Source organism: Zonotrichia albicollis, chromosome 7 (assembly GCF_047830755.1).
Source record: "Zonotrichia albicollis isolate bZonAlb1 chromosome 7, bZonAlb1.hap1, whole genome shotgun sequence".
Taxonomy (NCBI): domain Eukaryota; kingdom Metazoa; phylum Chordata; class Aves; order Passeriformes; family Passerellidae; genus Zonotrichia; species Zonotrichia albicollis.
The window spans coordinates 46,937,866-46,962,637 of NC_133825.1; the positions used below are offsets into that span (position 1 = coordinate 46,937,866).

The following is a 24,772-nucleotide window of genomic DNA, read 5'->3' on the forward strand; positions in this document are numbered from 1 at the left end:
TGTCCCATTCAATGACTTGATGCCTCACAGCATTTCCAATCTGTTTTTTTGGGTTTTTCCTAAAGAACCAAAGCACATCAGGACATGAATTCCTTGGCCTGAGAGCTCAGAGTGCCATGGAGAAAAGTCAGGATGTACTTACGACCAGAGGGAGTTTCTTCCCTGGGTGATGACTCCAGTGAATTTTGTCAGCCTTCGAGCATCGACTTCAATCCACTGGTAGGGGTCATTTCTTCCTGCACACCAAGCACCATCATAAAAATCATTTTCGTTAACACCTGCCTGAAAAGAAGGCAAAGCTGACCATAAATCAGAGCTAAGAAACTGCAGGTTTTTCATGGGAGAAAGAAAGGAACACATCATTCATCCCCCTCACTTTAAGATCCTTGAGGCCCTCACCAAAATATGTCCTCACTCAACGCAGGGCTGGAAATTCTGGGAAGTCCCTTTGAAAACTCAGAATGTTTACACATAAATTTCAGTCAGAAAAGATAAACAGAGCTTCAGTCTGTTCTTGCGGCCTGACAGAGCCACAGATCCAGAGCCACAGTCTTTATCCAGAACAAATTATCCACATGATCTGCAGAGTTTGGAAAGTCCTAAAAAGCCAGCTCCAGCCCATGTAAATAATCGTGATTAGAAAATCAGTGATTAGAAAACCTTGTTTTCCCTGGAAGCAGCAAAGCAGAGTGCAGGGCATAAGGAAACAGCAGCACCACCTCCCTCCAGAACCAGAATTAATAATTTTCATAGCCAGGGTGGCAAAGGTTAAAAATTCAGGAATGTCTGGCTGCTCCCCAACTGGAGCACCAAGCTGTATCCCAGTTTCTGCTGGAAACCTACCACAAACAGCTTTCCCAGCATTTCAAACAAATAGTTGAAGGTATTTTGGGTAAGCTGTTTTCCATATAAATCTGAACTAGAATTTAATGAAATATAGCATCTGAAAGTTTTCAGATATTTATTTTCCTTCTAAAGCCCAGGAAATGTTTGGCACCAAGCTGGATGGTGGCATAAAGAGCACAGAAGCTTTGCCATGTGGTCCTCTCAGGCTACTTGTATTTTTGTGGTATTTCATCTGTGGTTTATGTGGATTTATCATTGCCATCCAGGCAATTCCAGGAATGGAGATCATTAAATAGTTCCCAAATGAAAATGAAGAGGTTTACAGACTTTTTCTACCCAAATGGGTGGCTCTAACTCAGAGAGGATGCAGTGGTCAACCCCTTTTCCCAATGTGGCATCTGGAGGAAGTTCTCCAAAACACAAGACACTGATTCAATTCCTAAAACATCTCATTTTCTCATTTTCAGGACTGAAATAAGGCAACTTAAAAATCGCTTGTTTTCCTACATCTACCAAAATTAAATTAAGCCCCTTATTTCTGTGCATTAGCTCTGATATTTTAAGGAGAAGTTTGCATAAAAGTCAATAAGAAAACACAGAGAAAAAAAAGCCTGTTAACAATGGGTGATAAATTCTTCAGGGAGAGCAGAACAACGGGAAAACATGAGAACACAAACACGGTCACTGACCTGAGTTATAACCCTTGGCAAGGAAAGGTTTCAATGCATTTTAAAGTAAGATGGAATTTGAAGTAGCCCGAGGCTTTAAAACCTTGCCAGGGAGTGTTAAGATCTGCAGAGCACCTTGAACCAGCATCCTGCTAATCCCTTCACACTGGAAATTCCAGCAGCTCCTGCAGAACAAGTGCCCCTGTCTCCCAATCCCTGCTCCTTTTTAAGCTGAGGATATTTCCCTTGGTGTGATGCTCATCAGGGAATAAACCTCTCCTCCACATTGCAATGAGAAGTGGAAAGTAGAAGAAAAAATATGGGAAAAATGCTTATTGAAATAAAAAACCCTCCCACCTAAATTACATTCATGAGTATCCATGGTTTCAACCGGGTTTAAATAAATTTCAGCTGAAATTGCTTATAAAATATGGGGAGTTTTAGTTATCCACAGCTTAAAATACTCTGGCCTTAAACAGGGGCAAAGATCCCCTAAAAAGAAAGTAAAAAGAAGAAGAAGAAGAGGAAAAAGAGGAGGAAGAAGATGAAACCCCTGCTGCTACTTCTTCCTGCTCTCTTATTTTCTGATATCAGCTTCTCTGAAGCTAAAAAAAAAAAAAAAGGTTTTTACTGGGTAAAAAGAAGGAGGTGTCTGTGTCTAATCAGCACAAAATACTATGTGAAAAACAGGAGTTTAATCAATGAGAAGTTATTTTTAGAAATTTATCTGAAGGGAAAAAATTGAAGAAATTTATGCTAAAATTTCTCAAGCTTCAATTCTATATTTTTTTCTGAAGGTGCTTTATTTTCCTATGGCAATGTTTCTATAAAGTAAAAACTTACAGATTCAATCAAGTATTTAGTAATTAGAATTCCTATTAAATTTCTTTGGAAAAGTAATTATTCCTGAGAGATGGGTACAGTTATCACCAAGTATTCTAGCAAATAATACAGATCAAGATCTTTTCTCAGTAAGGTGTTTACTTGAATTTTAAAAATCCATATTGAATTACTGGAAAAAGCAGATTCAAGTTATGCCATGGGTACTTAAATTATCTTCATAAACAGGAGATGGAAGCAGCTGATGAAAACTGGAAGCCAGGGCTAAGTCTTTTTCCTTTCACAGAATATTCAAGAATAACTCCAAGTCTAACCCAGTTTGTGCTTCACTTGCAGCCAAATGCAAAAATATTTCTCAATATACAGTGTCTTATGAAAGAAAAACCCACAAAACCCTTTTGGACAGAGGAAAAGAGACTTTCTTCTGTCACTCACAAATCAGTTATTCCCAAGTGTGAAAGCTGAAAAATGTAATTCAGCTAAACCAAATGAGCTGCTTATTAGGTATCCAGAAAATAATATGAAGGTTATAAATTCCTTTACAAATAATATGACTTTGCATTTTAATTCGTGTTTCTTTTCCAAATTAGATGTGTGCAAGAATAAAAACTTGCTCACAATATCAATGTTGTCCTCATTACTCTATAATGAGGAGAACGATGATACTACCAAAATGTCCTCAAATAAAGAAACTCCAGTCTTCTGCTTCAAATCAGCTGGAGCAGCAGTAAAAATACACCACATATCAAACCACCTCTGCTTAAATTCTTTTCCATTCCCAGCAGGGTGATCAAAAAAATTATTTTACCATAGGAAGTTTGGGAGGGGAAAAAAAAAAGAGCATTACTCATCACAGGTATTTATAGCAACCACTGCCAGTTGGGAAGAACTGAAACACACAGGCTGCAAGTAAACCTTCAATAACTTTGCCTTTTCCTTTTGATTTGATAATGCAGAATTTCAAAGGGAACAAAGACCTGGAATGACAATCATGGAACCATGGAATGGGTTGGGTTGGGAGGGAGATTAAATCCCATTGAGTTTCAACCCCTGCCATGGCAGGGACACCTTCCACTGTCCCAGGTGCTCCCAGCCCCAATGTCCAGCCTGGCCTTGGGCACTGCCAGGGATCCAGGGGCAGCCACAGCTGGAAATCCATTCCAGTCCTCCCCACCTTCACAGGGAACAATTCCCAATTCCCAATCTCCCATCCATGCCTGCCCTCTGGCAGTGGGAGCCGTTCCCTGTGTCCTGTCCCTCCATCCCCTGTCCCCAGTCCTTCTCCAGCTCTCCTGGAGCCCCTCTGGGCAGAGGGAGGTCTCCTTCAGACACAAATGCCTGAGTTTGCAGACATGGGATTGCTTTACTTGAGTAATCTTCAGTGTTTGGGTTTCTCCTACCAGGAAAATGAGGAAGAGAAAGAAACATAGTTTGACAAATTATTCACTCTTAATTATCATATAAGTGACAAATACTAATGAATTTCATCCCTGAAGGCAGAGAGCCTCAATTAATATTATTTTATGCCATGATTTCCCTTGATGATGTTAAATTACTGGTTGTATCACTTGTGCAGTTAGATCTCCAAAAAAATGGCACTCTACTAACATGGCTCGTGCCCTTGAGAAATCCCACCTTAATCCCCACGCTCAGGCAGGACTGGGAGGAAAATCAGGGCCCACACAATTCAAGGGCACAAGAGAAGCAGATCCTGCAAAGTCTTACCCAGTTTTAAGCCTGTGCTTCTCTGGAATAAAGCACACACCAACTGGTTCATTTCATGTGCTTCAGATAATCTAAACAGGAAAAGTGAAATAACCAAAACAAACCCTGACAAGCTTTGGAAAAACTTAATTATTCTGCAAATTGTCTGAGAACTGAGGGAGTGCCAGTTACCTGGGGAGAGCCCTGAGCTTCTCAGCTGACTTTGCATCAGATGATGAGGTTGGGCAGAGAGAGGATTTTGTATTATTCTGGGGGGGAGCACCACAGTCCCAAGAACATTGTGACAGCTCCGTGGTGAAATGCAGATCACTGGACAGGGGCAGCAGCCCATAAAGCTGCTTGTCACCATCCCCACAGCATAACATGTTCACAGAATTCCAGTGGCACAGCGGTGGCTCTGAGCTGGCCAAGTGTTTTCCTTCAAGTACAGCTCTGAACAGCAGGAAAACACAGCAGCTTTTTGCCTTTCCCAGCTCACTGCAACCTCCTGTGCTGAGCAGCAAAGAGAAAGCACCAGGGAGCTCATCAGCCACCCGGCACATCAGCCACCTGCAGCACCTGTCCCTGGATAAAGCAAATTCCCTCTAAATACGAGTGAAATTCAGAAATCTCTTCATGCACTGAAACCCCGGGGACAAGGACATGCAGATTCCAGGTTTAGAAAAGTGCTATTCATTCTTAACTATGCCCAAAGAAAACTGTTTTTAAAGAAAAATAAAGGCAAGTCCAATTTTTTTACCAGTAACTTTATGTGGTGAGGGGGTTTAGGAAAATACTTTATCTATAGTTTCAGTAGGGATAAAAAAACTGGTCTAATCCAAGCTTTGGGAAATTTCAGGAGGAGCTGAATGGCATTTTTCTTCTGCTTTGCATCCCAGTAAAAAACTGTGCCCTTGGCTTCTCTGGAGATGATATTTAGAGGAAACTTCAGCCATTGGCAACACTCTATTTATTTTATATATATTTATATATATTTATATATATATATATATATATATATATATATATATACACACATACATTATACATTTATTTATCACCTCTGTTTATTTTAACACACTACTGGGGATGACAGGACTGGATGGACTCCTGGGCTCCTGCTCTAAACCAGTGTGGTCATGTGTTTAAATAAATTGAACTTCAACAACAGCCTGAAAAGTAAGTAGCCAGAACCAACAGAAAACTCAGAATTTTGCATCACAGTCCTTGGTTTTACGCCATTTTATAAACAAGACTGCAATAAAATAACCAAGAACCTCCCTGAATGTCACCTGCATTCCATTTTTTTGATCATGAGGGGTTTTTTTCCTAGCAGAAAATATCAAGTAAAGAAGCAAAATCTCTGAGTGGGCTCTCCAAAGTCAATGAATATGAAGGCTGCAGGTGAGAGCTCACCTTGCACACAACCCCATGGACCTGGATTAGAAAGGAAGGGCCTGGATGGACCTGGATTGGGCCCATTCCCACTCTGGCCTGGCTGCCATCCCCCTTTTCCAGCTGCCTTTTCCAAAGTTTTCAGCTATCTGACCAACTTTAATATCTTAAAACAAACACTGAAAAAAAAAATTTGGAGGGCTATGCAGGCATGTTCTTCAGAGAGATGTTTGTGCAGAGGCAGAGTGGTTTAAAAATTGGTTGAAAAATCAAAACTTGATTGGTTAAAATCAGTCCCTCTACCAGAGTGAACTGCATGGATGTGGCACTGCTGATTAGAGCTCATCCCTCCTAGTCCCAGCCTAAGCATCAAATCACTTCAGCTGGGGAGAAACACAAGTGGAGGGGTCTAAAATGAAAGATAAATGTAATAAACTTCAGAGATCTTTCACTGTTGGCTGAGTGCTGATATCCTGTTTACAACTTTAAGTGTTCTGCTTTATCCTGCAAAGTAACATTTTTAGTCTGGACAGACTGTAATTCAGAGAACAGCCCCAATAATAAAGTGGGAAACAGAAACATGGCCAAATGGCATTTGGTCCTGCAAAGCACCTAAACACATTTTTAATCTGAAACAAAAGATGCTAAACAGGGTTCTGTGTTAGAGAGTTTTGAAGCAAAGCATTTTTTGGATGGTATAATCACTGCTTCTGAAAAAAACTGCCTTAGGGAAAGGGTTTCACTTGAAACCACACTTTCAATTAACCATTGTCATTAACTACAGGCAAACGACAAAGGAAAAAGCAACATGCTGAGAGAGCTTCCTTGCAGGCTGGGGAAGGGAGCAGGGTGTTGGGGTCTCTGGCTGCTCAGAGTGACCCCGAGAAAAGTTAGAAAGTCTCTTTTCCCAGCCCAGCGCTTGAAGGAGTCAGAGCTCTTCATTTCTCGGTCTCAAGGTTGTTTATTGTTCTTTATCTATAAAAAATGTTCTCCTGCCCTGCTGAGGTCCGTCCAGCAGGACAGACAGAGGCACTCTGCCTGCCCTGGGGCAGTGTTATCTTCTTATACTAAAAACTATGTGTACAACATTTACAATTACTTCCCAATACCTATCACCTATGATAGACAGTGAGCTTCTACTCTAAACCAATCCAAAAGTGCCAACATCACAGCAGGAGATGGAGACCAAGAAGCAGAAGGAGAAAGGCTGGACACACCCAGTTCCCCCCATCTTGCCTCCTGAACCCCCATTCTAAAAACCCCAAAATCTACTTTTTCACCTTGTGATAAATTCACTATCATTCTACTTAAACTGTCGTGGCTTGCTGATCTTCGTGTAAGGTTGGTAATTTGCTCCATGGGTCACAATCAAACCCACAGGGGCATCCTGGGCTCTGTGCCAGGGTCTCTGAGCCCCCTGGGCAGGGATCTTGGCCATGCTGGACAGCCAGAGGGATGTTCTGGGTTCCCAGAGCAGGGAAAGGAGCTGCCTCCACCTTTGCCTGCTCAGAGTCAGGATCTGCACACCAAGCCTGGAGATTTCCCCAATTATCCCACAGGTTATCCACCAAACCCCCTCCCTTGCACAGCCCCAGTGCTTCCCCTCCATTTGAATTACATGAGTTGACAAAGCAGTCAGAACCAATAAGTATCCACTGGTTCTCTATTTTCAGCAGCACAACCTGGAGCCATTCTGGCACTCGGGAGGAGGAATTGCTGTTACCTGGATGTTGAGCCTCCCTCGGTGGGCCCCGAGGCCGTAGCGCTTGGCCGTGGAGGCATGGAGCTGGAAGTCAGTAATTTTTAATGTCTCCAGACCGAGTGGAGGGCAATCTACAAAACAAAAGATTGATTAAGTTTTAATTGAACAGGAAAACAACAAAAAACAAACCAGCGAAACAACACCAAACAAACAAGTATTCACAGTTCCTGGATTTCGGCAGTGCCAAGCTGGCTGGGCCCTCACTGGGACGGAGGAGCAGAGCAGTGCTGAGGGCAATGAGGAATGGCAGCTCTCAGAAAATCAATGAGGCCATGCAGATTTACACCCTTTACAGGGGCTCAGAGAGTTATTGCTGCTTGCTCTGTGCTTCAGTTTCTCACAGATATGCACAGTATTTCCTGTCAAGTGCTTTTCACCGGTAAAACGCCCTTTTTATTTTTATTTTTTGTATTTTATTTTTCATCTCTTGCTTAGATTTTTTTCTCCCTCCCTGTACTCATTTCAAGCTACTGTATGAAATGATGTTTCTAATTAAAATCTCTTCTGGAAGCTTCACTCAGAGTTCCTCCCATTGCACAACAGCATCTGTTCCAGAGGTCTGGGAGCCCAGAGAGAGCTGAGCTCTGCAGAGGTGGTGATTAAACACAAACAGAGCAATTTTGACCCAAGGACCATCTCTCTAAGCCCCAAATTCTGCACATCCTTGAGGACAGAAAAGCAAATGCCATTACTTCAGCAAAGCAGTTCTTGGAGCTCTGGCTTTGGAAGATAAGAGGTTGGGAAAAATCTGTTCTGTGATTATCAGACAAATATTTGGCTTTTTAATCCCTCACCGAAATGTCATGAGGTTATCAAAGTATGAAAGAATCATTTATGGTGGGAAAGCCCTCAAAAATCATCAGGTTCAACCATTCCGTCATCACTGAAATGTTCACCAATACTGTCCCCAAATGCCACATGAACATCTCTGTTAAATCCCTGCAGGGATGGGGACTCTGCCCTGGACAGGGAATGTACCTGGTTGTATTTCGCTTTCAGGTTGTCTTTAACTTTCAGGTGCAATTTTGCATTATTAGGCACAAACTGGCAGCGTGTGGGATTTCCCAGATTCCTGCTTAGTTCCCAACAAATTAAAAACCCTCAGGAAAAATGTGACAGGTTATCAATTCATGCTGCTGTTTCTTTGGTCATCCTTAGGAAGTTCCCACACAAATCCAGGGCCAAATGTCTCCTTCAGAAGTAGTAAAGACATAAAGTAAAAATGAATATATTTTCTGAAGTACCAACAGTGATCTTAGTGTTACATAAGAGCTGAAATGTAGACAGCTCCTCATTTCAAAGAGCTTTCAATTCAATTACCCAAAACAGAGAAGAAACAGGATGTGTAATGAAAGGCAGAGGAAGGAATAGCTGGGAGGATTTTGGGATGATTGTCTGATTGTTTTAATTTCATTTCCTTATAGAGTGTTGCATCTTTCATCATACTCCAAGTGGAAGTGTCAGGCTCTGACAGATCTCTACTGGGAGTAAATGACATTGTTGGGAACTGCCTGCCTCTTTTAACAAGTTTGGTCCTAATGACAGGTTTGGAAATCAACCTCATGGTGCATGGTGCATTCAATACTTGAATGAAAATTAATGAAAATACTTTCTTCCACTGTTGGCTCCTCTTTGCCCAGTGAACATCCCAAACTGGGAGCAAAGCAGCAGGGTTTGCATTCAAAGATCTTTAGATATTTATTTATTTTCAATGTTGGGATTCATGCAGTTTTCCACAAGAGAAGACTTTTAATTTTTATTTAACAAATATTATGTTTTCTATTAATAGCTGCACTATTTGAATATTAACACTTTAGGAATAGAAATGCGTACAAATTCCACATGCACACAAATTCCAACATCAATAAAGGAATGAAAAGAGGAGCATGTAGACTAAAACAAAAATATGTAATGTACAGAGATGGTGGGGTCAAATTTTTCAATATAGCCTCCTCTGATTACCTCAAATTTACTCATTTGAATCCAACAAAATCCACCTGAAGTTGCCATATCGCTACTGAAAAAAATAATTCTGAGTCCTACTGAGAATTTAATTTTGGATAAATTATTTCGTTGGGGTGTGTGTACCCTGCTTCTTAAAGCTACTGGAGATAATCAGGACAGCCTAGTTTTAAAAAATATACAGGAAAAGAAACTGATTTATGGCATTCATAAAAACTTTACTTTTTAAAAGATTGCTTTAATACATTTTATGTAACTTGAAGAAATATTTCACAAACCAATGAAAATTGCCACCCAATCAGTAGGGCTGTCTTAATGATTTTGTACTCTCTGTGCCAGTTTGAAAAATCCTTGGGGAAGCCACAGAAATTGGACAGCAGGAATGACCAGAGTTTGTGTGAATCTATTGCATAATGGATTCAGCTGGAAATGACCCAATTATTTGGTTATTTCTTTAACCAGCTGAAAATTTAATCATTATAAAACACAGGGAATTCAACTGTGGCTTTGAGATATTGAAATAAACATGCTGTGTACATAAGAACTTAATAGATAAATGCACTACAACATTTCTGGTTTAGAGGGACAAAAAGCAAACATTAGGGTTGAAATGCAGTGAAGGGGCTGCTGTGGACATTTCTTCCCTCCTGGTCCATATCCAAGCATGATTTTTTGTGTGATTTGCAGCCATGGATAGGTGTTCACTTTAGAAATGAGCATTGATAAGGTGTCTGGATCAAATTAATTAATTCCAGTAAACAGAGACAGGGCTTGGATTCAGAGTTACAACATTTGTCTGTGGGAGTGTGTTCTTGTGAGGTTTCCTGCAGCAATGCTGAATGGCCACATCTCAGTGTCCTTTATTGCCAATTATTCTTCCCCCAGGAGTCCCAGCAGGGCACCAAGGCAGTTCTGGTACCTGGGGGAAATCCCTGTCCCCTAAAATCAGCAGGAGAAACAGCCAGGAACCAGCTCAGTCTCCATTTCATCTCTGGAAATCTGAATTTGCCTCTCATTCCATGTTTGCCTACAGCAGGAACAGCACCTGGGTGTGCAGCTGAGCTCCCTGCCCAAGCCAGCAGGGCCTCACTGTGCAATCTCAGCGTGGGGGGGGATTTTTGAAAGCAGTTTCATCCTCATGATGGCTTTGTCCTGTGGCTGCAGCATCGTCCATTGAAGCCTGGTCAAACTCCTCCTTCTGCAGAGCCAGCCTGGTTTCCTTCACTCCTGCAGGGCAATTACAGCGGCTGTGCTGCAATTCCAGCTGCTCTGCAGCACACAGCTGTAGGAGCAGGCCAGGAAAACACTTGTGCTCATCTCTGTTACTTAAATTACTCATTTATTTTATTTCCTTCTGGTCTAAATAAAGAATGCCAGATAAGTCCAGACTGCCTTCGTGGCTCTTGTATCCAATAAAGATGCATTTAGGAAATCATTCTGTCCTCCTCTTTCAGAGGCAAAGCAAACAAGCAATTCTTTTACTTAAAGAGAATTTCCCATCAATTTTGGAATATGTTCCAAAATGGAATATGTTCCAGCTTTTCAAATAGACATATATATATATATTCCAGCTTTTCAAATGGAAGGGCAGAGAGAAGCACCATGTTTCCTCTTCAGCCCATATCACAAAAGCCATACCTGTAACCCTCTTCAATTCCTGCAAGTCTGTGCTGGTCTAACTCCTCATGAGCACAGATACTGGCATCTGGAGATGGAGAAATATCAGCTCTGTGCAGCCTGACAATCTCCTATCCCAGGGGAGATACAGGATTTAAATCTTGTTTAAACAAAGCAATTCAACATGCCATTAAGAGACAAAACTGTGAATTTGCCTACAGATACAGGTAAATTAAGCACAAAAGTAAGTGTCTAATCTGTGGGAATTAAGACAATAATGTTCATTATACCATTCATACTATTCTTAGGTCTTAATGGTCTCACACAAAAATTTCTTAATGAGGCCAATATCATAAATTTTGCCCTAGCAGCTAAATTTAGAGGTTTTCCTATGAAAAGTGTGGTTGATAATTCATCTTCCAACAGCAGAAACTTTTAATGGGAGCTCTGGCAGTCGAATTTCCGTGGCTAAAGTTCTACTTAGGTCACAGGTAGGCAAAGGACTTTAATACTGCAATGCACCTGCAAGGTGAAATAACAGTAAAAGAACATTTCTGACAACCTTCACCTTGCTGAAAATATCTTTTGATTATGTTTCTGTGATTGACAGCCTTTGTAACAGCTGAGTTCAACAGAATAAAGTTTTCAATTTTCGAAATAATTTGTTATATATATATATATATTACATAAATAATTTATATTTACTTATAAGGGCATGGAGGGGTTCAAATTTGGTCTCTAAATGTTGCTGTTTTGATGATGTGATCATGGAAGTGTGAAATTCCCACAGATGTTCATGACTCACACTCCACAGTTGCTCTTCCCTGGAAAAATGTCCATGGGTTTCAGTCTGGGTGCTCTTCTGGCTCTGCTCATATCTGAAGTGTTGCTAACAACAATAACAAGTTTATTTTCTGACCTGAATTCAGGCCACAGCCACCCTACACCCCAGATCATTTCAAGCAGCATCTTGAGGCAGATTGAAGTTCCTCAAACACCTTTTGCTTTTATTTACTTTTTCTGAAAAACCCATGAGCACTGTGAGAGCAAAGCAAGCAAAGAGCACTTACAACAAATCCCCTGCACTGAAGGCAAAACACTGAATTACAGTCCCAGGCCAAAGATCAAATAAAGAATTAAGGAGATGCCAACATTTCCTGTCCTAAGACCACATTAATTATTGGCTCATGTTGCACTAAAGCTGTATATTTTTCCAGGACAAGCACCAAATGCTGCATTGAGGTCTTCAACATCAGGGAGGAAATATTTACCACAGCAGTGCAACCTACACTTGTGATTGCTCCTGAAGATTTAAAAAGAAATAAAGAACAAATGAAGCATTCTCTGGGTTCTTTAGGTCAGGTCTGACATGAAACCAAATGAGATTCTGCAAGTGCACTTTTTTTTTTCATTTTCTCTCATTAACTTTTCACATTTTTTGCTCTCTCACAAGCCCAGGTTGTGGCTGGCTGCAGATGCAATGAAACATTCAGCAGGAAGAGCTTCTGTTATTGCTGGCACAGCTGGAGGCAGCAGTTCCAGAGTGCCTGGGGGTTTTGTGGCCAAGCCTTCAGACTCAAGAGGTTCATCTAAACTCCAGACATCACATTCACTCCCTGAGCTGCCTTCTGCTGCCACCAGCCTGGCACAGGATGGGATTTGTGATGTGGCACAAGGAGCCCTCCAATTTGTACCCAGATCTGCAAAGATCTCCCCTCTCTCTCCAAAGTATTTAATTTAATCACTCTCAAAAAAAACGTATTTTTTTTTAATGGCCAAAGGAACCCAGCCTGAAAAATATCATATCAGCTCTTAACTTTTATTATGAGCTTTGACAAGGCTGAATTCTGTGCTATTAATTTTTAAATGCCTCCTCTGATGTTTTTTTTTTTTTTTCTGAAGCACAGGGTGAAGAGTTTCTGTAACTCCAGCTAAAGCCACAAAACTGAGTACAGCCATCAAAAATGAGAACCATTCTTTTTTTTTTTCCAGAGCCAAACAAACAGACTTAGCCAAAAAATTGGAGAACAAAACCGAGACAGACCACTTGCACAATGGCTGGGCACAGGACAAAAATTACCATTAAAAAACACATCTTCATGCCAGAAATAGCTCAAAATACCAGGTCACTGAGGTGTACTGCAAGAGCAGAGATTCTACACTCAGAGCATTAATTGCAGCCATCAAAAATAAACATTAAAACTTGGAATACTATTAACAAGTATAAAACCAAGACAGAAATAACTCTGATCTTAAGATACAACCCTGGCTCAATAAATGAGACATCTTAGAAGTGCTCAAGTTTAACCATATTAACAATCCAATTTGAGTGCATTTTACCAAAAATAGGATAAATATATAAGAAGTATGAGCATAAAACTGGCTTGTGGTGCAATTTTACCCCTCTCCCTCCAGGAATTTTATACAGCAGTAAATATATCCAATATATCCATAGTTGGTATAGAAAATTCACTGGGCAGAGCGACAGCACAGTCATGAAATTCCTTGAACATAAATAAACTGGAAAGTATCCACAACTCCTGATCCTAGAAATATACATTTACTGAACATTCTGGCTGTTTTTTGAGGATTTTGCAACACAGCCATTCTTTTGGGGGGGAAAAAAGCAAAATATGGATTTGAGGTGGCCCAAAGGAATGATACAAGTGGGAAGACACAGGAAAGGGGCTGTAAATGCTCCACCCTGAGAATCAGAACTGCTCACCTGGGGCTGAGACACACAAGAACAGCTTCAGAAATCCTCTGGAAACACCCAATTCCACTGGAATAAATGGCACTACTCTGATATCAGCCAGCTTTCACCTTCCTACCCTCCCCACACACATGGAGCAGGAAAAACCTGAGAAACTGTAAAGTTCTCATTAGTAGTGAGGAGCCATTAAATTTCATCCCCACTGCTACAGTCACCTCCACTCCCAAGTGCTAAATTTACACTTGAGAAGGACTGAAATCAGCAGCTTCCCAGACAGTTCCACTTAATGTTATTCAAATTTTAATCCAGTTCAACTCCAGCACAGACAAAACTACATTATTTTAGTTCTCAACCAGGCAGAAAATGAGCTGAAAATGACACTGAAACAGACACGTGAACTTCCTTTGATGATGTAGCTCAAACATGAGTGAATCATGGATGTGGAGAGAATCACTTGGCTCCTCAGTTTTGGGTTTTATAGGGTGTTTTTTACCCTTTTAGCTGCCTGGCTTAGCTCCTGATGCAAGCCAGGAACCTCCAGAGCCACGTTGATGAAGCAGCACAAGCCGTGCTTTAGGCAGCTGAGGCTCATTAGTCAGCTGAGAGTTGAGATGTCACCTTCCACATTTTTATTATTAAAGTTAAAAATACTCACACTGCCAACAGAGAGCAGACTAGCAGCAGTCTGTATCTGCAGTGAGAGCTGGGCGAGGATCATCCCTCTGATCCTTCTGAGGATCATCAGCCCTCCTCTGCTGCTGCTGGAATGCTGGGGGACACAAGACAGATGAGGCACTTTGGACCTGGTCAACATTAGAGATTTTATAACAGGATGCTTTGGCAAAAGCAAACAGAACTTTGAAAATTAGACCTGGATTGCAAGAAGATTAAATCACATGGGTCTACTGAATAAAGAAAATCCCAGTGAACTCTGCAAGCAAGAAATGTGGTTAATGCATAAATTTGTGTGTGTGATTTCAACCTAATCATTGCAGTACTTACATTCTATTTCAGGGAGACTAGTACATTACTGGTCTCCCTGATAGAGTATGTAAGTGTTTGTATCCCATAATAAAATGGGATTCTGATCACCGAGTCAGTCTCCCTGTCTCTCTCCATCACCGACATGCTACCTTGGGAAAAACTCATCCTATGGATGGATGAGGAAAAACTCATCCTTTGGAAGGATGGAATCTTTCCATGCTTTGGATCTGAAATCTTCCCAACAACGTGAAGCTGCTCAGTGCTGACATGAAAGTTTGAACATGCAGCTCCATGCACGAGCAACACCCTTGAGGATGGGCTGGGATTGCCAAGCCAAGGCTCACCCTTGGCACTGCCACCCCTTCTCCTCTCTCCATCACCAACATGCTGCCCTTGGGAAAAACTCATCCTTTGGATGGATGGAATCCATCCATCCATCCATCCATCCATCCATCCTTTGGATTTGAAATCTTCCCAAAAACGTGCAGCTGCTCAGTACTGACATGAAAGTTTGAACACAGAGCTGCAAACACAGCTCCATGCACAAGCAGCACCCTCGAGGATGGGCTGGGATTGCCAAGCCAAGGCTCACCCTAGGCACTGCCACCCCATCTGCTCCATCAGCACCAGCTCACCCTTGACACTGCCACCCCTTCTCCTCTCTCCATCACCAACATGCTGCCCTTGGGAAAAACTCATCCTTTGGAAGGACAGAATCCATCCATCCATCCATCCATCCATCCATCCTTTGGATCTGAAATCTTCCCAACAAGCTGCAGCTGCTCAGTGCTGACATGAAAGTTTGAACGCACAGCTCCACCCCCAAGGATGGGCTGGGGTTGCCAAGCCAAGGCTCACCCTTGGCACTGCCACCCCTTCTGCTCCAGCAGCACCAGGAGCATCACTGGGAGGCTCAGCCCCAGCCCCAGGCTCCCTCAGAGCTGCCACCCTGCCCTCCCTCCCTGCCCAGCCTCTGCCAGGCTGCACATCTGGGATAAATATAAGGAGCCTGTGACAGGAAATACCTCAAACCAATCCAGCTTGCTTTAAAAACCTTTTATAAAGTGTAAGGTCTGAGTTTTATGAAGACCTGGTGTGGCTGCTCTAGCAAGTTTACACATTTAGACACTTTTTTTTTTTCCTTCTAGCATCACATCTGTTGTTATTAATTCATAGGAAATAATAAGAGAAATTAATAAATCCAAACACTTCTCGTAAGGCACAGAAGTTTTCATAGTGCCTGGAGCTGTTGCTCAGGCAGTGATTCCAGAGGAAAGTTGTGTGATTACAATAAACCTGAACTCAAGCTTTGTACTCCTTCCCAACCCTTAAAAAGGAATCAGTTTGTAAGTTCTAGGTCAGAGTAAAAAGCAAAAATTTGGTTGGATTGTCTGCTCCTCACTTAATTACTCTTTTTTATTTAACCGGTTATTCATTGATAGACTGCATGTTCTTTGAATCCACAGAATTCTTTGAATTCTTGAGTATTCTTTGATACACAGCACTAAGACAGCACTAAAATGTCAGAAATAACTTATACATTTAAATCCCAAACAGTGGAAAACTGCTTCAATGAAGGGATAAAAACTTGGCCAGGTGCACATAGAAAATAACCAGAGGTTCTTTGGATATATCCAGAAGTGCAGAAAAGCAGAAGCTTTAGGAACTCATATAACAGAGCTTTCTTGTTTCCTTTAAAGCCCACCATGCCCAAGTTGTTGCACCCTTGAGAAACACCCTGAGAGCAGAGGATTTAAGAGTTCAAAGCATCAAGAAGCAACATTTCAAAAGACAACTAAATCTCTGAGATCTGAGAAAATCAAATTCAGGCCTGGATTGAAGAGTGAGTACCCTCTTTTATTAAAAAAAAAACCAAAAAAACAAAACAAAAAAAAAACCCCAACAACCAACACCACCATACCCCAAACCAAACCCCAGAAATAAATAAAAAAGAAAAGAAGAGTGGAATTGTAGGAGTGCATGAGAGAGGATTTCCTTGGGAAGAGGAGATCTGAAATTGGCATTTGGGCTCACTCAGGGGACACAAACCCCAGGGCAGCACAGGAATCCCACTGGAGAACATGGAAAACCTAAGGACAGAGCCCAGCTTGCAAAGGGCATCAGTTCCTCCCCAATGTAATTTTAAAGGAATGATTCCTAAGGAGCTCAGAAAGCCCCCTGTGCAGCCAGGCTCTCCCTTTCCCACATTTCAGCAGGTGATTCCCTGAGTTTTTGCTCATCTTCCCAAGGATCTCAGCTCTCAGGTGACTTTTTAGCTTTCTAGTGTCCATTGTGAAGATGATATTTGGACACATCAGAGTCTCTCTGTTCAACTTCCCCCTCTCTACCTGCCTTCAAACTAATCATGGAAAAGTCAGCTTACATAAATAAAAAAATAAGTTTTAAAATGCCTCAAGCCCAAGCAAGCACCAGGAATCTGTGGATTTAAAAGCTTGGTTATTACCTTTTAAATTCTGAACACTCAGCATTTTCTCAAGGCTCTGAGTTTCCTGTCTGCAGGAAGAGAAATGCTAAAATTGAGTCAGACATTGCTTTTGGGGATCTCTGGGAGGATTGCAGGGAAGGTTTGGAGCTTGGGAAGTTGGTGTGAAGCTCAGCTCCAAGCTATGGAACAAAGGAGATAAAGCAGTTCAAGCAAGGTTCAGACAAATATCTCCAAGGGTGGGCACCCCTCCAGCACAAATGTTCAGAGCTCCTTTCTCCCTATTCCAGCTTCCTACGGTTCCCAAAATCCATTCTGTCCAAACATCTTTTCTGCTTTGTTTAACAATTCAGCTGTGGTCCAGCAGAAGCTCAGAATCACAGGCTCCACATTTAGCACATTGGAGGCCTCAAAGCAAAACATGTCAGGAGCTCCAAATGAATTGGAATATGAGTTATTAGTGAGTATAAAAGTGACTGCATTCACCTCTGCCTGCTCCAGGCTGAAAGCCCAAAAATCCAAAAATAAAATTTTAAAAAAGGCCCAAAAATCCAAGCTCCAAGCTGGAGGCAATGCATTACCCAGCCTGTAGACCCAAAGAGGAATGCTCAGGAGTGCATTCAGATAAAATCTAATTTTTATCAGTTGCCCAGTGAGGTTTGACATCCTTTCCCTGGAGAAAAATGCCCATATTGTCACCCAGAGATTCATCTGCACTGCAAAACATCAAGGTGTTAATGTGAAAAGTTCAGGTCGTGATTTGGGACTTATTAACTCCAGTGCTACCTTGGAGAGTCCAGCCTCCTTACCATCCACAGGAGCCAAAAGTATTTGTTAAGTACAGGTATTCTGCACTTGAAAAGCCATGGAATAGGGAAAGCTTCAAGGCAAGCTTCCCTGAGCATAAATCTCCTCATTTTCCACTTCCTAACTGGAAAGGAAAAAAATCTGATTCAGGTTTAATGAGCAGAAATACGGAAAGAGTTGTAGAGGAAAAGTTCTGTCCTATTTTCTGTCCACTTTTTCAGAGAGTTCTGTGGCATTTTATCTGCACTAACTCCACACTAGCATTTTTAAAAAATATTTTTTAAGGTTTCCCATTTTATTCCTCTTGTAAGACAGCAGGGGGGGTCTCCATGTCTGATTGCCATTTGACTTGCATTCAAGCACCAAAAAAGCCAAGTACATATTTGGAGCATGGAATGTGTCTGCAGGATTTTGGATTCCACATGCTACCATCCTCAGACTCCTCATTCCTGCCAGCTTGGGATTTATCCATTTTCTTCTCTGGGGCTCATTCCTTTCATCCATCTCTTGGCTTCTGCAGCACCTGGACTCACTCTGTCAACATTTCCAAAGGTCTTTGGAAGAACTCCCTCACGTTTCTGACTCTGTGCATGATTCCCCAATCCTTTGTTCCACCACCAGATGGAATCAAGGGTTTTGGGGTTCCTTTTTGTCACTTCCATGTAGCTAATGAAAAAAAAAGCAACTGGTCTAGGTCTGAGCCACTCATCTGGGGAGCCTGCAGGAGTTCTGGACTGCAGTCCTCTGCTGGGATCCAGAATTATCCAGAGGAGCCTGAGGAACAAAATATCCCCCAGGAGAGCTGTCAAGACACTTTTTTCTTTGTTTTAGCTCGAGTGCTGGGCCTGGCTACTCCTCTCCTCATCCCTCTGTTCCCCAGCAGCATAAGAGCTCTGGCCTCACCTGGGGAAGCCTCCTGCTCTAGGGAAATCACTGAAGGGTGGGACCCATCCCCATCTTCTTGGGTCAGTCCCATCCTCTAACAAATCCAAATCCACTCCACTTTTACCATGGGAAATTCCAGCCTCCCCAGCAGCCATCTATACAGACCATGTATAGCCCAGATTTTCTTTTGGCAGAGCTCTCACTGGAATTTTTAATTGGAATTTAAAGATAGTGCAGTGTGCACACTCTGGGATAAAGCTGGGTCTGTCCTCTGGGATAGGGTACTGCCCATCCAGCCTGTGATGGCAAACACAATTCTAAACTGGCTCTGAAATGCCTTCTGTAACTCAGAATCACAGAATCATTCAGGTTGGAAAAGACCTCCAAGATCATCCAGTCCAACCTCTAACAGTATTTTTCAGTACCTGAGCAATTAAGAGGAAAAGGAGAAAAATCACATTGTCAAGGGCTAAAGTTCTACTTTTAGGCAATCACAGGGAAGGCTGTTTTGCTGAAATTGCAGTTTCTGTTATCAGTCAGTGAAGCATTTTTGGGAAGGTTGAGATTTGGTCCCTTGTTTTCAGACATCCTCTGTCTTGTCCATGAGGAAAATTCATTACACTATTGAAAATAATCTTGGGGAAGGAAAAAAGAGTGTGTTTGAGCCAATCTGGCCTAAGAGGTGGCTGTACCAGTGGTGCAGGGAGTACTGACAGCCAGGTCTGAGATCAGCTCTTCCAAAATACTCTGAACTGTTCCCTTCTTTTGACAGATGTTTCAGGTGCACCCTGAAAGTCGTGAGCAGCCATAAACCTGTCACCATAAACTGCTGTATCTCTGAAGGGGAGGACATAAAAATACCCTGTTTTCTGGGAAAGAGGGACAAAGATGGGTTTCAGTTTGCAAGGTGCAAGCAACTCTTTGTTCCAGCATGCCAGGATGGTTGGTGGGCTTGGCATTTCCCCTCCGTTCTGGATGTGGAGAAGGAAGGGGATGCTCAGCCTCTCTCTGTGCTCCCTCTCTCAACCACAACCCCCTTGAAATGGGAGGCTGCTTTGCTTTCTAAAATTCAAATGAGGAAACAGCTACAAAGCAAATTTGAGGACAGTGGGAACTGTCTTGGAAGACAAGCAGGGACATTTGGGGTTTCACCCTCAGGATCTCTTCCAGGTCCCAGTCAGAAGGATTGATCCCATGGAGCCAAAATGAGGGGAAACAACAAAAAAAACACTAAATTTGTCATACATGGGAGAGTAAGGAAGAAAGCATCTACAGGAAGCACTCAAGCCCCATAATCTAAGCAAGAAAATCAGATTTAGGAAGGTCTACCAGGTCATCCACTGTCCGGATAAGCTGCTGAGGTCCAAAAGAAAGAATCAACATGAACAGAGGACTCTGGTGCTTTATACAGCTGAGTCCCACTGTAGAACTTTCAAAATTCCCATATTTTTTAAGTTTTTAACTACAGATATACACATAATTCTTTACGATCAACTTCATGGAAGATCTCAGTTGGATTTGGTCTTTGGGAATCACGTTGATTGTAGGAGAAGAGTTTTGCCAGGTACATACCTTAAATAATTCACCAGCAGCCCCAGGATGATGTACAGCCACACCAGAAGTCTGTCTGGCAATTCATTAATAAAAAGTAAACCACAAAATAAATCTGTAAGTAATTAATCCCCCTATAAAAAAACCTCAATTAATCACTTCCACTATCCACTTTGAAAGTCATATTTTCTATGTCAGTAGCTACACAGCAGATACACTGTGTAGCGGAGTAAAAAGACATGTAACTGTGATCTTTGTCTAATTTAGGTACACAACTTTTACTGTGTGCCTTGCTGGGTGTGTTGGATGCAGCAGCACTTTTGCAATTACAGCATCCTGCTAATGCTTGTGTGAGAGCAGGAATAAAACTCTATTATTTACTGTTATTTACACACCTGTACAGTTACAGGTAATTAATCACAAAGAAACAGAAGAATAATCTCATATCTGGGTACTTTCACTCCTAAATCAGCTCAGCTCCAGCTGTGAGTCACAGCTACTGGAAGTCACTGAGGTCCACTGGAGCTTCCCAGCTTTCTTTCACTTTTTGCAATGTCAAATCCCAGCAAGGCAGCCCCACAGAGCCCAGACAGGGCTGGTTTGGGGGGATTCATGTGTCAGAACAGAAAATGATTCACTCTTCCTAAGCCAAGAGTAAAATGAGTTTCTCCACTCCTGACAAAGTGGTATTATCTCATGTAATTCTTTGAAATGGATTGTTATAAAATATACTTCACTGTGTATTGGGGCTGAATCCCATTTATACGACAGCTCCTTTAAACACCCCTCCAAAATCAGAAAATCGCTTTAAGGCCTTTTCTTATTTGCAAAAATGATGTAAATCACTGAGCAAACAAGGAATGAAACCCTTGTCTTTCCTTGTCCCCATTTAAGCCATAATGAGATGGATGTTCCACAGCACCAGGATGTTCCCCACCAGGAGGGAAGCATTTTTTGTCCAAAAGAGGAGTTTAGATATCTATCAGCAGACTCACCAGAACATCTTTTGTAATTCAATTAGAGCAGGGCTGGAGGGATTAACAGCTAAGCCCAAGTGCTCTGAAGATGTCTTAAGTGACCCACACACTCTCCCTCTGATGCCTTCACAGGCACTCTGACTCCCTGAGTCACCAGCTGGCATCTCTTCATTATTCTTGTTTTTCTCATCTTTTTTTCGTTGCCATTTTTAGCCACGGGTAGGAAAGAGGAACAGTTTTCCCTTTACACCTGTCAAGTTGATTTAGCACTGCCTGGCACGTGCATGAGGAATAAAAAGCCTTGCTCCCATCTGATAGTGCTCCATCCCTTGCAGCACACACCAGACATCCAGCATAGCCTGTTCTTGCTCACACTGCGATGCTGAAACCACAGGGGAATGGAATCATAAATGCTCCTTTTGCTGTGCCACAAGAAAATTACAAATGTGGCCAGATCATAAGTAATGAATTAACACTGCAGTGTGTTTTACTAATGGTTTGATGTAGGTGTTTCTCATTGCTTGACTGGATATGCAAACACCCCACCAAACACCTTTTGAAGCTGAAATTGCCAGAAGAAGGCTCCTCTGGAGCAAGGCTTGACCCTGAACGATGCAGGAATTTGTGGCTCAGGAATCCTCATCAGGAAAATAATCAGACAGCAGCAGTGGTGGAGACCTGTCTTTGGGCTGGACAGTTTCCTCTAAACACTCTCATTTAATTCCCCAGGCACTGAATTTAAAAGTTCATCTTAAAAGGCACGAAATTTTGATTACATCAGAGCTTTACTTGTCTCCTGGAGCTCCCAGTGTTAAAGGCACAGATTTATATCTCCATAGACCAAATAATCCCACAAGACATCACCTCACCAGAGGCCTGACAAGAAGACCAAATCTAGAGCATCCTTTGCAAAACAACAATAAAATCACAAGCAACCACTGTGTGAATATGACACTTAAATCCCAACTCTGACCATCAGTCTTTTGGTAGTTTGCTTTTTACACAGTGAATTGGGCAAGACTTTAAAATCCCAGGTCAGATGTAGAAAAATCAGGAAATTACTTCTTCTGCACCACAGCTTCTGCTTCCACTACTTCATTTTTCTGACAGATTTGAAGCTCACATAGCTGACAGAAAGCTTCATTCCAAACCCAAAAGAAATAAGTGAACTTTGGTTGTGAGCCATGGGATTGACCTGTCTAGCCAGCTCACTGAATAGATAATAACATTAAACCCCAAGACTGAATTCAGCTAATGAGTGTCTCATAATTGCTGGAATTTCAGGAACAGCTCTAGGCTCAGGTTGAGATATTAAAATCTATTCAGTGAAACCATCCCCCTTTTAAAGATGTGTTTTTAAAGAGACATTTTTCTCACCTTAAACATGAGGTTGAATTCAGAGAAGGCTGCTGGAAGAATTATCTTTGAAAGTGGTTTTCTCTGGCATATTCAAATGTGTTTATTCCCATTTTTTTTCTTTCTCATGTTACATTATTCATTGAAGCCATGGGTAAGGAAAGATGCTAATCAAAAAGATTTGGCCAATTTTGAGGGTATTGCTCATTATTCATTCTTAGTCATCCCTTGTCCTCTTTTGTTGTGACATTCTTTAAAGGATGGGCTCTTAAATGGAATAGTGAGCATTACATTATTCTGCATATTTTAGAAGTGCTGAGGAGAAAATAGAGGCTGGTAGATGAAAGAAAACTCATTAAAAGCCACATTGCTTGTCACATACGGCAATTAGGATGCAATGCAGGTCATATTAAAATTCATGGGGTACCCACCTAGGGCCAGGAAGTCCATTCTTAGGAGTTCCCATTATGAGCAGTGTAAACAAAAGCTTTAACATTAAAGTCTGTGTTCTAGGTCACAGGAGAGCTCCACTTTGGGCTGCTCAGAGAAGGAAAGTTTAAGAGAGGCGACACCAAAGGACTGGAAAAGAGCAGCACTGGTGGTTCCCCAGCTCATGAGGAATTCTGTGCTGCTCTATCTTCGTGACCAGGTCTCAAGTGTTTTCAGCTGTCAGTTCAATGCCTTCTGCATCACTCTGTCATTTCTTCTTCCTAGTGAGCAAAACCACCACACAGATGCCAGTAACACCCCAAACCTGTCATGTTTTTAACTTCACACACTCCTCAGAACTTCGCCCCCATTTCACACCAAAATATCTCCAGTTTTTCCTGAATAACATCCCTGTGATTCAGCTTTTCCTCCTCATTCACTCACTGATCTCTCTCCAAGCTTTCATTATCCTGATAAACATCTCAATTAAAGTACTATTGGTCTATTTTTATAAATTCACATTCTCTCTGCTGGATTATTTCCATGTTTGCCTGCACTGTCCATTTTATCCTCTCCTTGCCTTCCCTTACTGACTCCTCCTCACACACATGTCCCAGGAAAGTCCTGGCCCATCCTGTGCACTACAGGAATTAAAAAGAAATAAACCAAAACCCTTAAGAATTGCATTATTGAACAGGTGGCAAGATTGCAGAAAAATAAACAAATATGGGGCAAGTAAACACTGATGCATCCGAGGAGTTTCATCAAGCCTGGGGAAAGCACCAAATGAGATGAGACAAAGGAAATCCTGATTTCAGCTAAACACAGAAATATGTTGGGTTGTGCAGAGATCAGACACTGGGAGATCTGTGAAATACAGAACAAATGTGCTCTAAGCCCCACTCTGAGCACTGCCATACAAATAAACATCACTCCTTTAGTTTCTAAATACATTCAGAATTGAAGTATGGCTCTACAAGTTTAAATTTTGCAGATCAAATCAAAATAATTACAAACTTCGCTGTGGCAGACTTGGGCTACACTGATGAGGTTTTTGGGCACCTCAGCCCTATAAAATCTCTTGATGATGAATTTTTGCCTGTAGTCAGACCCTCAGACTCTGGAGGATCTGTCCCACAGATGGTAGCTGAGGCACCGTATATCAAACTCTATTAAAAGCCTCATAAAAGCAAAACATTGATGTTAACAAGACTCTTTCTACTGATTTGATTGGGCTTTGGACAGAGGCCTATACAAACAAGGACAGAATTAGAAAATGGAAATCTGTTTATATACACAAAACCTGTCAATCCAAATGTTTGCCTTCCAAAGATGACCTAGCACCACTTAATTTACGAGGCATTTAAAGGGCAAAGAGGCAGATTGATACTTTCAACTTTTACCTGAATTGACTATTTGCAAATATTGATTCTAGTATTTTAAACCAAAAATTGCAAACCCACTGGCATCAACTGGATTTCTTTCTACATTAATATTTCACAGACTGAAAACATCTATATTCTGGCCACCTTCAGTAATTAGCTGAAATAAATGGAGTGTGTGTCATCTGTTTAGTGCCATGTCCTTGAGACTGCTCCATTTGATTTCCATTTTGATTCAAAGCTGGGGTTGATCAGGACCAGCTGCTCAGCCAAAGGGCACATCACACATTCCCATTGCTCCTCCTTCCCCATCCCAGCTCCCAGCCAGGCTATTGTTTGTTGCAACTAATTAATCCCACATGTCCTGGCTGCCAGTGAGCCTCACAAGCCCCAAATTTCGGTATTTACTGCATGTCCAATAAATTAATTCCACCTCTGGAGAGATGCATAA

General features: G+C 41.7%; 1 protein-coding gene across 1 annotated transcript in view; it reads right to left on the minus strand.

Moving 5' to 3' along the window:
• Positions 1–24,772, minus strand: part of CPXM2 (carboxypeptidase X, M14 family member 2) — a 67,953-nt gene that overhangs the window by 39,990 nt on the left and 3,191 nt on the right. The window contains exons 2-3 of the mRNA XM_005494844.3: positions 7,177–7,286; positions 143–282 (exon numbers count right to left, since the gene is read on the minus strand). Of these exons, the coding sequence (XP_005494901.1) occupies positions 143–282; positions 7,177–7,286 (250 nt within the window). The remainder of the gene's footprint in view (positions 1–142; positions 283–7,176; positions 7,287–24,772) is intronic.